This window comes from Piliocolobus tephrosceles, chromosome 18, assembly GCF_002776525.5.
Source record: "Piliocolobus tephrosceles isolate RC106 chromosome 18, ASM277652v3, whole genome shotgun sequence".
NCBI classification, from domain to species: Eukaryota; Metazoa; Chordata; class Mammalia; order Primates; family Cercopithecidae; genus Piliocolobus; species Piliocolobus tephrosceles.
The window spans coordinates 47,229,254-47,243,856 of NC_045451.1; the positions used below are offsets into that span (position 1 = coordinate 47,229,254).

At 39.0% G+C, this 14,603-nt stretch overlaps 1 protein-coding gene across 3 annotated transcripts in view; it reads right to left on the reverse strand.

The window, feature by feature from the left end:
• The window catches only part of MAPRE2 (microtubule associated protein RP/EB family member 2), a 164,060-nt gene that overhangs the window by 129,829 nt on the left and 19,628 nt on the right, over positions 1-14,603 (reverse strand). For 2 of the 3 annotated variants that reach the window (XM_023207702.3, XM_023207700.2), the window contains exon 2: positions 5,690-5,751. The exons of the other annotated variant lie outside the window; for it this stretch is intronic. Coding sequence is in view for 1 of the 2 variants with exons in the window: in XM_023207700.2 (XP_023063468.1) it covers positions 5,690-5,751 (62 nt within the window). In the remaining variant the exon portion in view is untranslated. The remainder of the gene's footprint in view (positions 1-5,689; positions 5,752-14,603) is intronic. 3 annotated transcript variants of the gene reach the window in all.

Here is a 14,603-nt window from a genome sequence, read left to right on the forward strand (position 1 = left end):
GTATAACAGACCTTCATACCCACCAGCTATATTCAGCAATTGTTAATATTTAGCCATATTTTCTTTATCTAATCATCTACCTCTGTATATTTATTTGACACAATATTTAAGATAAAACAGAGAAAATGAGTGAATTTTTAAGTCTTACCAACACATCCGTAGAACATGTAAGATAAGCTACTGAAGAAATGGAGGAAAAGGAACCATAAAGAAAATCCTCTAAACCTCTAATTAAGCCTAGTTAAGTAAAATTCAGAAATGAGACTGTTAATCTCTGTGTCACAGTTTATAAATGTACCCTCATTCCATCACTTAATTCTCAGAAGTCTTACAAGGCAACTTGATTAATAAACAAGATGAATCCCATGAAGAACCTGTAGCTCTAGGAGGGAAGGGGAAAGAAAATCAATATTTCAATATTTTCTCAGTGTCCATTATGCACCCAACAATTATGTTACCTCTAATTATTCTCACAACAAACAACATGTATTATATCTCTACTTTGAAGATGAAAATGGAGCTTAGTGAGGTCAAGCTATTTGTCCAGCTCACAAGCTGGTATGCAGTGGTAAGATCACGGCTCACTGTAGCCTTGAACTCTTGGATTCAAGGGATCTCCTGCTTCAGTCTCCTGAATAGCTGCAACTACAGACATGTGCCACCACGCTGGCTAATTGTTTTTACTTTTAACTTTTTTTTTTTTGTAGAGACATGAGGTCTCGCTATATTGCCCAGGCTGGTCTTGAATCCCTGGCCTCAAGTGATCCTCCAACGTCAGACTCCAAAAGTGTTGTGATTACAGTCATGATCTACCATGTCTGGCCTAAATAAAATTTTAGTTAAATGCTATAAATTAAAAAATGTTTACTGTGGTATGAGATAGGTAAAAATTATCTTATTGCTTTTATGTATACAAGGGATGCTTAGGTTAATCTAGTCCTAATTCTTACTACCTGTATGGTATAGATGAGGCAGGGCTAATTAAAGAAGTGACCATAGAACAAGAAGAATCAGAAGCGAAGGTTCTGGTGCTGTGATAATGCCACTGTCTAACCCTAGAAAAGTCACTCAACCTCTCCTCACTTAAGAACGTTCATCTGTAAAATGAGATTTTTGGATTAGATTATCAATGAGGTTCCTTCCAGCTGTTTTAAAGACAAAACACAAATGAAACCTAAAATTCTTAGTGATTTACTTCCATCATCATCTGGTGAGGGCCAAGTTGTAGGTCTTACTGATCCCAGGCCTATCCTCTGTGCATTCCCAGTAAATGTACTCACTGGGGGAACTGTCAGTGCAGGCCAACTTTAATTAGAATGTTGGTCAGTACGAGGGCAATTACAAGAAATTTCAAAACCTTCAAACCTCCAGAAGCAGGTGTCCCACAGATTCTGACACAACAACTGATGATGAAGGCTATGCCTTTCAAAAGAGAAGCCATGGAAAAGTTTCATTCCAGAGGAAACCAGCATTCATCCCTAACCCTGTGAATCCTCTGCCAGGCAAGCTAGCCTGCTTACCACCCTTATACTGATTTTTTTAAAAAAGATTCTTTACTCCATTAGATAGTATGCTTTAAGAGCTCTGCCTTGCTCACCTCTATATACCTAGCTTTTACCATGATACTTGGCATAGAGTTGGTGATCAATACATGTTTATGGAATGAAGAGCTAACCTCACCATCCCTGAGTATTCCAAACCAACTGACCCTCATGGCTCAGCTCAGATGTCATCTCTACCTCCCCCTCCCCAAACTCCCATTATATTATAACTGTATTTCTCCTATGGTACATTTCATTTTCTTATTACAGTCATTTACATATATCTTAGTTCCCCAGTAAAATCAAATGCTCTGAGATAGAAGCTATCTCTTGCTCACCTTTGAAAAACTACAATACCTAGCTGATAGTAGGCACAAAATAAAAGTAGAATGAGCACATCTTTCATATATATATATATATACACACACACACACACCCCAAAACACTCAGCACAGTGCCTTACAGTTAGTAGTCATTCAGCAAATGCTACTGAATAAATTAAATGCTTTCTGAAAATGTTATGGTGAAACTGGTAGCCTAAAACTACAAACATCTGTAAATTCTTCCAAATCTTTGGGAAAAATATGGTAAACTAGATTAAGGGTCATAAAAATGGTCTATCCTTGACAAATAATCTCACTTCTGGAATTGTGACCTTAGAAAATAGATGAATAGACACAAACCAAACCAAATCAACAACAAGATCTGTATAGAAATTTAGCATAGCATTTTTGATAGTGAAAATGGGAAGACAGTAAGAATGAAAGCACATACTATGGCATGTTGATATAACATTATACTGCAGTTCCAATGACAGTTCTGATGACCCATGAAAGTAAAAGATGCTGTGACTCACAGTAACTAAAATACAAAGTTCACACTTATTATGATATGCACTGTGGAAAATTAGGAATGCCTGTAAGAAGACCAAATATGCAAAAATAGAAAAACAGTTATTTTAGGATGGTGTTGTTATGGGTGATTTTCTCCCCAAGGTTTTCTTTAAATGTATTACGTTATTTTCATTAATATGATAAAACATTTGGTATAGTCAACATGAACTTTTCCTTAATGTGACTGATTATATTTCCCAAAGATAACTGTTTAATGAGGATCAAAGCATAAAATTAAATTGCCTACCAATGAACTATTGCTTCAGTATTTAATGCTAAGACTCAGGTGATACCTGAGTCTTATACATCATGAGGTATAAAGTACAAGCACATTGTGTGTGGTGCAGGAACAGATTTGGATGACAAACAAGAAGTGACACCCAGTAAAGGAATCTCAGGAACCACTTAATAGCAGATAGGATCACTCACTCGAGGAAATGGTCAATACAGCTTTCCCTAGGGGATTGGTTTCAGAACCTTCCCTCCCCCACAAGAATCCATTCATGCTCAAATCCCCCAGTTGGCCCACCAAATCAAGCGATACGAAAAGCTGGCTGTCCATGGGTTTCACATACCATGAATACTGTATTTTCAGTTCACTTTTGGTTGCATATTTGGAATCCACGGATATGGAGGTTCGATTGCATTTACTGAAAAAAAATCACTTATAAGTAAACCCGTGCAGTTCAAACCCATGCTGTTCAAGGGTCAACTGTACTAGTTCCTGAAAGGGTTAAATAAAGGAGGGTGCAACCCAGAAGGGATATAGAGGGAAAGGAGAGGGATTAATCATGGTTGTCTCTTTGGTTCTCTGCCATTTCCAACCACCGTAATCCATTTCTGTTATCTATCAGGGATGTGCAAATGATGGTCTACAGGCCAAGTGTAGTCCTTTTTTTTTTTTTTTTTTTTTTTTTTGTAATTATTTTTTTTAAAACCCCCCAAGACTTTTTTTTTTTTTTTTTTTTTTTTTTTGAGACTGAGTCTTGCTCTGCACCCAGGCTGGAGTGCAGTGGTGCAATCCTGGATCACTGCAAGCTCCGCCTCCCAGGTTCATGCCATTCTCCTGCCTCAGCCTCCCGAGTAACTGGACTACAGGCTCCCGCCACCACGCCCAGCTAATTTTTTTTGTATTTTTAGTAGAGACGGGGTTTCACCATGTTAGCCAGGATGATCTCAATCTCCTGACCTTGTGATCCGCCCACATCGGCCTTCCAAAGTGCCAGGATTACAGGCGTGAGCCACGGCGCCTGGACAAGGCCATTTCTTTATGAATTATCTTTGGCTATTTTCACACTACAATGAGTTGAACAGTTGTGACTAACACTTGTATGACCAGCAAGGCAAAAATATTTACAATTTGGCTCTTTAAATACACATTTGTCCCATACCCCCATATATAAGGAGATTTATAAAGCGACACCCTATTTAGGTAATGGGCCACCTTTTCTTACTACTTTCTCTTCACCACCCTGCAAGATAGGATGATCATATAATTTATCATCCAAAATGAAACATTTGGAGGGTGAAAGTGGGTGCTACCTAGACTATTTTCCAGGAACACAGAATTGAATCAGGACTGTCCCAGACAGACCCCACATATGGACCATCTACTATAAGGGCTAGCAGTACAAGATCAGTTTTCAAAGGGCACTCATGATCTGTGGCTGCAGACACAGAAAGCTTCGATGGTTTCTCTTCCTGGTTCTTCCTATTTCTAATGCCCTCAGGTACCTTTCCACTGACCTCTGTCCCAACTCTGCTCTAGAGCCTGCTCTGGCCCCCGAATATTCCAGCTATTGGGACACCATGCAGGGTATCATATCTCCACTTTGTTTGTTTGAGACGGAGTCACGCTCTGTCACCCAAGCTGGAGTGCAGTGGTGCAATCTTGGCTCACTGTAACCTCTGCCTCCTGGGTTCAAGTGATGCTCATGCCTCAGCCACCCGAGTAGCCGGGACTACAGGCATGTGCCACAATGCCTAGCTAATTTTTATATTTTCAGTAGAGACAGGGTTTTGCCATATTGACCAGAGTGGTCTTGAACTCCTGACCTCAGATGATCCGCCCACCTCAGCCTACAAAAGTGCTCCATATTTCCACCTTCACTAGAGTAAAAGGGGAAAACATCTATTCATCCACACTAAAAAAAAAGTTAATTATTCCAAGTCAATACAGTGAATTTTATACCTGCAAATTTTAATATCAAGACAACTTCTTAAAATGCTATTGTCCTTTAAGTAGAAGAATTTCAGTTTCTCTTTGCAAATATTTAAAAAATGACCACCAGTCATAGCATTTATTACAATGAGGCCCCAAAACAAATATGGTATATTATTCATTGATTTGAGCTTTTAATATTCACCATTACTGTTTGGAGAATTACTGTTTAAGAATGAGATTTCTAATTTTATCATTCCAGAATTCTTGTAAAAAGAAGAAAACTAATACGCCCCCCCACACTGTTTTTTTTAAGTAAAAATGTTTGATGCTGTGGAGAAATAGCAGTAAAATAAAAGATGTTTAGAGCACCTTTGATGAAATACAGGATGTCACACCACACTTGGTGAGACTATTCTGTGTGAACAATAATAGCTTGTAGCTTTAAGACCTCTCTGAATGGCTTTCCAAATATTGCCATCTGGTGGAATTTCAGTTAATTGTTCCTTTGTTCCAAGGGCTCCTGGTGATGACTCTTGAAGGCATTACTTAGAGAGACTTGGAGTACTAGTTGGAAATAACTGAAGGTCAAAATGATTGTGTCTCAAAGACAAATCCCAAACTGAAAAAAATGAGGCTTTCTAGGTTCCTCATCTCTGTCACAAGCATGCTTGCACGTTCTCACTCTTTCTCTCTTTCTGCCTCTCAAAGCCAACAGAGTGGCTTCCTTGATTCTTAACATACCAAATACAAATCATTTATTCATAAATAGCGATGTCATGAGTTCATTTTGACCATATCTTGATATTCTACCCTCCCCACCTATCATAAGATTTTTCGAAATCAAACTTTAATTAATTGGCTTGACCATTTTTAGAGGAATTGCTAATAGCAATTAATTAGCCCTTCATACACTTGGGAAATGGAATTTGGCTTGAAAAAACAGTGTTTTAAAAGAGTGTATTTACTCAAATATTGGCTTTAATTGTATACTGGAATTTTGAAAATAAATTTTTTACAAAGACAATATTACTACGCACTTTAAATTAATTTTTGAGTAAGGAGTCATGCAACATAATTTATATAAACCTTACCTTGAGCATCCAGGCTTTCTCCCTGTCTGTGGAAATGAACTGTTCCTCTGGGAAACAGGACACTGGGATAGTAAAAATGGAAGGAAAAAGAGAGTGCAAGCATTTAATATCATGAAAATACGGAAGCAAAGAGTTATAATTTAGTTTAGTGGGTGTGGCCAGCAATGGAAAAAAATTAAAGAAAAAATACACGCCAAATATCCAAAAGTCAATCGATCTTACCATATGAAAGAGATTAAGTCAGCCAGATAATAGAATTATACTCTCAATCTATATTATTAGATCAATTCTCACATTGATTGATAGTTAATAAAAACTTAGTATAATGTCACTCCTATGAAAACAATTTTTCTTTTGTGTTTCCCCTTGCCTGATAGTCTGATGTGATGGGAATCATGTTGGCAGATAACCCCAAGAAGCAGTGCCTCTAGTGGAGTATCAAATACCAACATCAATTAAAGTACTGAATTCCCCAAACTTAGGTTTATCCAGATTTTATATCTAGTATCAACACAGGCTTTTTCTAGTCAAAAAGATTTTTAATTTCGACAGGATAAGCATTATAAACGACTTTAAAAGTGTACATATCAATAAGCAGTAATTTAGTAATTTACTTTCCTTTTTGAGACAGAGTCTCGCTCCGTCGCCCAGGCTGGAGTGCAGCGGCGCGATCTCAGCTCACTGCGAGCTCCGCCTCCCGGGTTCACACCATTCTCCTGCCTCAACCTCCCGAGTAGCTGGGACTACAGGCGCTGCCACCACGCCTGGCTAATTTTTTGTATTTTGAGTAGAGACGGAGTTTCACTGTGTGTTAGCCAGGATGGTCTGGATCTCCTGACCTCGTGATCCGCCCGCCTTGGCCTTCCAAAGTGCTGGGATTACAGGCGTAAACCACCATGCCCGGCCAATTTACTTTCTTTATATGAATTAGCTATTTATTTTCAAAACATGCTTTGACTAAATGAGGCAGTAAGACAGGAAACTGATGAGGGACAAATCCAATTCTGGAGGCTGAGAAATGCATGAGCTTTGAGTTTGCTTTGAGAGTCCAGTGTTTGGGGAATGAATGGTTAGGGAGGAGGTTGCTATGGTTCAATGGAATGCTGCTATAAATCACCTGACATGCATATATATACGTGTGAGCCTTAACTCTCTTCCCCACTTTCCACCTAAGCCCTACATTGCTCTTCTGTGTTTTCTATGACCATTTCAGAAATGACTTAGGTATTTATTTAGCTTAAAACCAATTGTGTAAAAATAAAATATTTGTGATAGATCCAACACGATGTGATTATCCCCAGACATAGTTCTGGAGATGCTGCTGTTAGAATTTTTTTTTTTTAATTAAAAGGGAGGAGGGCCGGGCACGGTGGCTCAAGCCTGTAATCCCAGCACTTTGGGAGGCCGAGACGGGCGGATCACGAGGTCATGAGATCGAGACCATCCTGGCTAACACGGTGAAACCCCATCTCTACTAAAAATACAAAAACTAGGTGGGCGAGGTGGCGGCGCCTATAGTCTCAGCTACTCGGGAGGCTGAGGCAGGAGAATGGCGTAAACCCGGGAGGCGGAGCTTGCAGTGAGCTGAGATCCGGCCACTGCACTCCAGTCCCTGCGACAGAGCAAGACTCCGCCTCAAAAAAAAAAAAAAAAAAAAAAAAGGGAGGAGGTAGGTATTTTATAGTTGTTCTCTAAGGGAAAAAGGGAATGGTTAAAAAAAGGCAAAGAACAAAATGGCAAGCATCAAGAGAATAAAAGTAAAGGTGACAGCTGAATTGTTATACTACTCAGTGAAGGATTTCAAAAATAATAAACTTGGGCTTGTTTAAAAATCAGAAAACTTAACATGAATAGTGTACCTAAATAGTGTCAATAACTAAATTTAGGTATACTGACTACAATCTAAGTTTTTTCCTTCAGATACAATAAGTTGAATTTCCTTACATATTTTGCAGAATTTAATTTTATGAATACTTTATATCTTTCTATAATTTAATGATAGTTGATAAACCTAAAATTCAGATTTTAACAATATTGGTTCCCATCCATGTCAGTTTCTATTCTTAAGTCCTTCAATTTTCCAGAAATTTCAACTGAATCAGAATAAAATTTTCATTTATCTGCTTTATTTAATCGTACCTAGTAGCTGTGCAAGCCACTGGCCACCAAGCTATGAAGCAGGAATGTAAGGTTTCTAGTTTATCTATAAAGCAGATAATTAGCTCTTAGAAAATTCAGAATTGTCTGTATACAACTGGCCTTTTTCTATTTTCTGACAATGGTCCATTGCTAATTTTTCAGCACCCACAATGGATCAGTTTGGAGAATAATGACATTATTTATTGAACACCTTATGCACCAGTCATTTCACATATTTTATCTAATTTAATCCTCAAAACCATCTTATTGTAAATGAAGAAACTGAGGCTCAGAGTAGTGGGGCAATTTGCCCAGTATCATGCAGCTAGAAAGGGATAGATTTTCAATTGAGTCTGGCAGACCAGTAACTATCTCCTTTCTCTTTCATCTGTGTGTTCACACTAAAATACCTTAATAGCAGTCATTTGAGGTAGATTAGAAATACTTGGAGAGGTTTCACTCCACCATCATAAGTCCAGGACCTAGCACATGGTAGGTGCTCAAGAAGGCCCAGTCTTGCAAGGATAGAGGTCTAGCCTTCCCATGCAGTCTTCGCTAGTGGGGATAGGAGTGAGGCAAAGCTTGCTCCTGTTGTGTTTGGCAGGAGTAGAGCTCTTAGTGTCTGCAAATCTCACACTTTACATAAAAACAAACTCAAAATGGATCATGGCATAAATGTAAAATGTAAGACTACAAAACTTGTAGAAAAAACAAAAAACAGGAGAAAATCTTTAGGATCGGGGCTGGCAAGGTGTTCTCAACCTTGACACCAAAAACACAAGCTGTAAGAGGAAACATTGGTAAATTGGACTTCATCAAAGTTAAAAACTTTTGCCCATGTGAAGAGGATATCAATACAAGATATAAACTAGGAGAAAATATTTGCAAGCCCAATATCTGACAAAGAACTAGTGTCTAAAATAAAGAACTCTCAAAATGCAATCAAATAAACCAACTTAGTTGGAAAATGGGAAAAAGATATGAACAGACATTTAACTGAAGAGGATATAGATATACAGAGAGCAAATAATATTAAATGATATGCAACATTATTAGCCTATAGATAAAAGAAAATTAAAACTACATGAGACATCACAACATACCGATCAGAATGGCTAAAATAAAAAATAACGACAACACCAAATGTTGGCGAGGGTTTGAAGAAACTAGATCACTCATATATTGCTTGTGAGAATGTAAAATGGTAGAGCTACTGTGGAAAACAGTTTTGTAGTTTTAAAAGTTAAACATGTGACTACCATATCACCCACCAATTGCTCACTTTGGCATATACCCCAGAGAAATGAAAACTTGTGTATAGCAGCTTTATACTTAGTAGCCCCAAACTGGAAACCACCCAGATATCTTTCAACAGGTTAATGGTTAAACAAACTGTGCTACATCCAAACTTCAGAACACTACCCAGCAATAAGAAGGAACCAACTATTGATAGAAAGTAACAACCAGAATGAATCTCCAGAGAATTAGGTTGTGTGAAAAAAGAAAGTCCCCAAAAGCTATGTACTGCATAAGTCCATTTATCTAACATTTTTAAAATGGGAAAGCTATAGAAATGGAGCACAGATTAGTGGTTGCCAGGGGTTAAGAGGAGGGGGTGAGGGCTGGAGGGAAATGAGTATGATTATAAAAGGCAACACAAATGTTTTTGTGGTGATGGAAATGTTCTGAACCTTGACTGCATGGACATGATATTCTGGTTGTGACATTGTGCTATAAGTTTGCAAGATGCTACCACGGCAGACTGGATAAAGAATATATGAGATCTCTCTATATTATTTCTTACAACTACATCTTAAGGTACAATTATCTCAAAATATATATATATTTTAAATCAGGTAATTGGACAGGAACTAGAATTGAGCAAGATACCTCAGTTTTATTTTCTTACCTTTTCAAAGAAAAGCAAAAGCCCCAAAGCAGTGGGCAAGATGGATCAGGAGTTTGCTCCATTTTGCACAGATCCAAGAAAAAAAATAACTCACCCACTAACTTAGCATTCAGAAACCACTGCCAGTGTTTTGCTATCCAATCTTGCCTATGTTGGAATTTTCTTTGCTGTTATTCCCCTTTCTCCCTCATGTACTTTCTCAATCCACTAAAATTCACAATACACATATTCAAAACCAGAAGTGAGTTTGAAATAGCAGCTTGATACATCATGTGTCTTTTTTTTTTTTTTTTTTTTTTGAGACAGTCTTGCTCTGTCACCCAGGCTGTAGTGCAGTGGCTCCATCTCAGCTGACTGCAACTTCTGTCTCCTGGGTTCAAGCGATTCGCGTGCCTCAACCTCCCGAGAAGCTCGAATTACAGGCATGCGCCACCACACCAGACTAATTTTTGTATTTTTTAGTAGTGATGTGGTTTTGCCATGTTGGCCAGGTTGGTCTTGAACTCTTGGCCTCAAGTGAGGCTGCCTGCCTCGGTATCCCAAAGTGCTAAGATTACAAGTGTGAGCCATGGCACCCAGCCAATATATCCTGTATTTTTTAACGGATCTTTCATACCCTTAAGTTCACACTAGGAATTTTCAAAATCTTACAAAATGTCCACATCTTATTTGCGTAGAAATGGAATATTTAACATTTATTTTTACAAATGGCGTCTTGCAGTGATGCCCAAGCTAGAGTACAAGAGGCTATTCACAGGCACAATCCCCATGTACTGCACCCTCGACCTCCTGGGCTCAGGCGATCCACCTGCCTCCGGATCAATCTCAAGTCACTGAGACTACAAGTACCTGTATGGAGCAGAATTTTATCCTTTGTTGTACTATTTTATGGATGACAAGGCAGGTGTTCTGTATTCAAAACTGGACCATACACTAAATAACAACAGAACTTTAACCGTCAACATACAGAGGAACTTGCCAAGTCCCCCTTCGTGTTTGGAAAGATCACATTGACTTTTATCCTTTAGCCTTTCTGAGCACTAGGGCAACTCCTTAGAAATGAGCAGCCATAAGCCAGCTGCTTTCTCTGGCTTATGGCTCTGCTTGTTTGTTGGTTTTGTTTTCATTGAAAAGACCAAATATCTTTGTTAGGATAAGAGTCATGACTCTTTAACAAAGCACATTCTCTGTTTCTACAAAGGTCCATTTTCCCCATCCTCTAGAAATGTCAAATCCTCTTTCTTTGACAAACAAATCCAGAATTCCAGCATCCCATGTCCAAGGCACAGCAGCAGAACCTCTATCCTAGCTAGGGAGTCCTGCCATCCTCTAGCAAAGACTGCTACTTTCATGTCTGGCCACAAAAACTATAGGAACATGAAAGATACATCAGAATGAAAAACACGTTTGTAAAAATATTTCAAATAATGCCATGACATTGAAAGATTTCATTCTTTCTTCATTGCTATGTGCTTAACCAATGAGGCTTCTGGTCAACACAAGGCTAAAGCATCCTCCTCACAAAGAGACAGCATTACCACCTCCCCAACTGTTCACAGCTTTTCCAAGAAGAGAACACTACTGGGGCCTAAGCCCAAATTTTCCTCTAGGGATTTTAGTAAGCTGTCTTTGGATCTCCAGAATAAGCTGTATCCTGAATTCCAAACTCCCCATGGCCACTTTGACATATGAAATCCCTTCAGTTGTAGATCACATTCTTTAGTGTGGGAGGTCCATAGCTTTCTAGGAATAAAGCAGCTTGCAGCATTAGCAGAAGGTCACAGGCCATTAATCCTGAGGTGGAGCTTACTAGATATTAATCTTTCAGAAAGCCCTGCCTCCATGCACTGCCTCAATTAGTGGTCTTGGGTTGGGCTCAGGGCCTTCTCTAGGGGCAGCAGAGGGAAGGCCTAGACTCCCTCCCCTCTCCTGTGCAAATCCCCCAGGGCAAGACTGCCAGGAAGCACAGAGCTGAGCACACATCAGGGAAACCAAAAACCAAATGAGCGTATCTGGCAAGTAAAGGAGGTCAGATTACACTGAATCTTGGGTTAAGTCTGGTACAACTCATTCTTCTCCTTAAGAAAGACAAACTACCAAATGACTCATATTGTATATTTAAGGACTTCAAAAAAATTATAGCTCACTGCTAAATGGATTTTGGTGGTATATATTAAGAATAGTAATGATGTTATAAACTGATGGTCATTATGATTTAGGTTTCTATAAAAATAAAAGATGATCCCCAGAAAATACCTAAAATGATAGCTACAATAAAATAAAAATTCACTTCTTTTCATACAAATGCAGCCTAGCCCTTCCTTCTTGGAATTATCATTTATCCATCTGCTACTTTCTATGTGAATCAGAATTAAAATATTTTTTAAGATTGCCCTTTCTATTTTAGAATAGAATATTTATAGTGCTCAACGTACAAAAGTAAAATTCTTTCAAAAAATTACATGAAACAAAACTACATATATGAGAAACAACACATATATTATAGTTCTGTAAAGGGTTTTTATAATTACATTATTTTCACTTATCCTTTTATCCATTTTTAATCAGATATTTTTGAAAATAAAGTCATAAGCATAGAATAGCTCCTCTCCTCATGTGTGCAATTGATGATGAAATGTGGCAGAATGCATGTTACATGGCAAATTAGCACAGAGAGAGGTTTGATTTCAGGTTGAATTTCAGAGCCCAGGGTTCAAGTTTAGTGTCTGGGTCACAGTGGAAACTAAAGCCCTGCTTTCCATGCTTGCTGTCTTTATAGTCTGTAATTCCTTTGACCATGCAAAGAAGGAACACAGTAACATACTAAGGGTTACATGTGAAATCTAAGTAAGACTTTGACAATAGCAAAAGGGCTGAAAAGACATTGGGTATCAAGGGCTGCTGTGACCTTTTGTGCTGTATTGTGCTCCGTGGAAATCTTTTCAAATTATAGTTTAACATTTTTGGCCAAGTCCAGAGTGAGACTCTGTCTTAAAAAAAAAAAAAAAAGAGAATTGCAACTTCGGCCAGTCTTAGTGGCTCACGCCTGTAATCCCAGCACTTTGGGAGGCCAAGTTGGGCGGATCCCCTGAGGTCAAGAGTTCAAGACTAGCCTGGCCAACATGATGAAACCCCATCTCTAATAAAAATACAAAAATTAGGCCAGGCGCAGTGGCTCACGCCTGTAATCCCAGCACTTTGGGAGGCCAAGGTGGGCGGATCCCCTGAGGTCAAGAGTTCGAGACTAGCCTGGCCAACATGATGAAACCCCGTCTCTAATAAAAATACAAAAAAATTAGCCAGGTGTGGAGGCGAGCACCTGTAGTCCCAGCTACTCGGGAGGCTGAGGCAGGAGAATGGCATGAACCTGGGAGGTGGAGTTTGCAGTGAGCCAAGATTGTGCCATTGTACTCCAGCCTGGGTGACAGAGTGAGACTCTGCCTCCAAAAAAAAAAAAAAAAAAAAAAGGCTGGTAAAAGTGAGTGAATGGGATTTGTAGAGACCTATAGGAATGTTTGCATAGCCTCTGTCCATAAGTTTCCTGTTTGAGCCAATGTGAAGACCCCAGGATGCTGATATAACAACAAATAGCCCTGCTCTTGGGGTCCCTGCTATGGGGTCTGCCTTACAAAGGAATCTACTTTCAAAAGGTTTGGGGGCCACATCAATAACTGAATTCCTTGATAGAAAAAATATCATGCTAAATTCCAGTCAACTGGGAAATATCCCAGTGAAGTTGTGGAGCAGATACCCCAATTACACCGTCAGGGATAAAATAACTACTGGGAAAATCAATATATTAATGGAAATAAATCCAGGTAACATATACAACTTGAAAATATTTCTTAAAGGCTTTTCCTTTAGTAATTATACTTGTTTATGGCTCTTAGTTTTGCAAAATTATTTTATATATATCACATCACCCAGATCTTGAAAGTGTAATTCATTTTGGTTGTTTATTTGTTTGAGACGGAGTCTCACTCTTGCAGCCCGGCCTGGAGTACAGTGGTGTGATCTCAGCTCACTGCAACCTCAGCCTTCTGGGTTCAAGATATTATTCTGCCTCAGCCTCCCAAATAGCTGGGATTACAGGTGCCCGCCACCATGCCCATATTTCACCATGTTGGCCAGGCTAGTCTCGAACTCTTGACCTCAGGGTATCCACCCGACTCAGCCTCCCAAAGTGCTGGGATTATAGGTGTGAGCCACCATGCCCAGCTGAAATGGTAATTATTTTATTACTTCTTCTAGAGGTTCACTCTGCTTGCCTTTTAGTTAGCTGTGTTTCCCTCCTTATGCTTTTTCCTGAAGAGCTCTTATGTGGTACCAAGTTGAAGAGTCAGAGCTCTAATTGTGCTTCTCAAAGTTTTTAAAAATCATCTTCCGCACTCCTCCTCCCCACTCACAAGGAGCCTTTCTATCCCCTAAGGATGCTAAGAAATCCTTTAGGATCCCCTAATGCTATGGAATGAGATTTTGTCCATAAAGGTTAACCTTTGGAGGCCACAAGCCATTGCAATATCCAGTTTTCATTCTCCTTGAGAGTTTATGCTGTAATCCATTCAAGCGAACAGGCATTATTGACCATTGCTGTTTGTCAGGAGAAGTAGGGATACAAAAATGAATAAGGAGGATACAAAAATGAATAAGGGATACAAAAATGAACAATGAATGAATGTTGCAAGTTGTAAACCTCCCACCCCCTTTTTTAAAGCAAACGCCATGAAACGAAGAGGATTATTAACCCCACCCTTTAGGTGAAGAAACTGAGGCTCAGGAAGCTTGTTTCTTGCATGAGATCACACAGCTAGTAAAGGAGAGAGTTGAAACCCAAACACGGGTCTTGTGATTCCAAATCACAGGCTT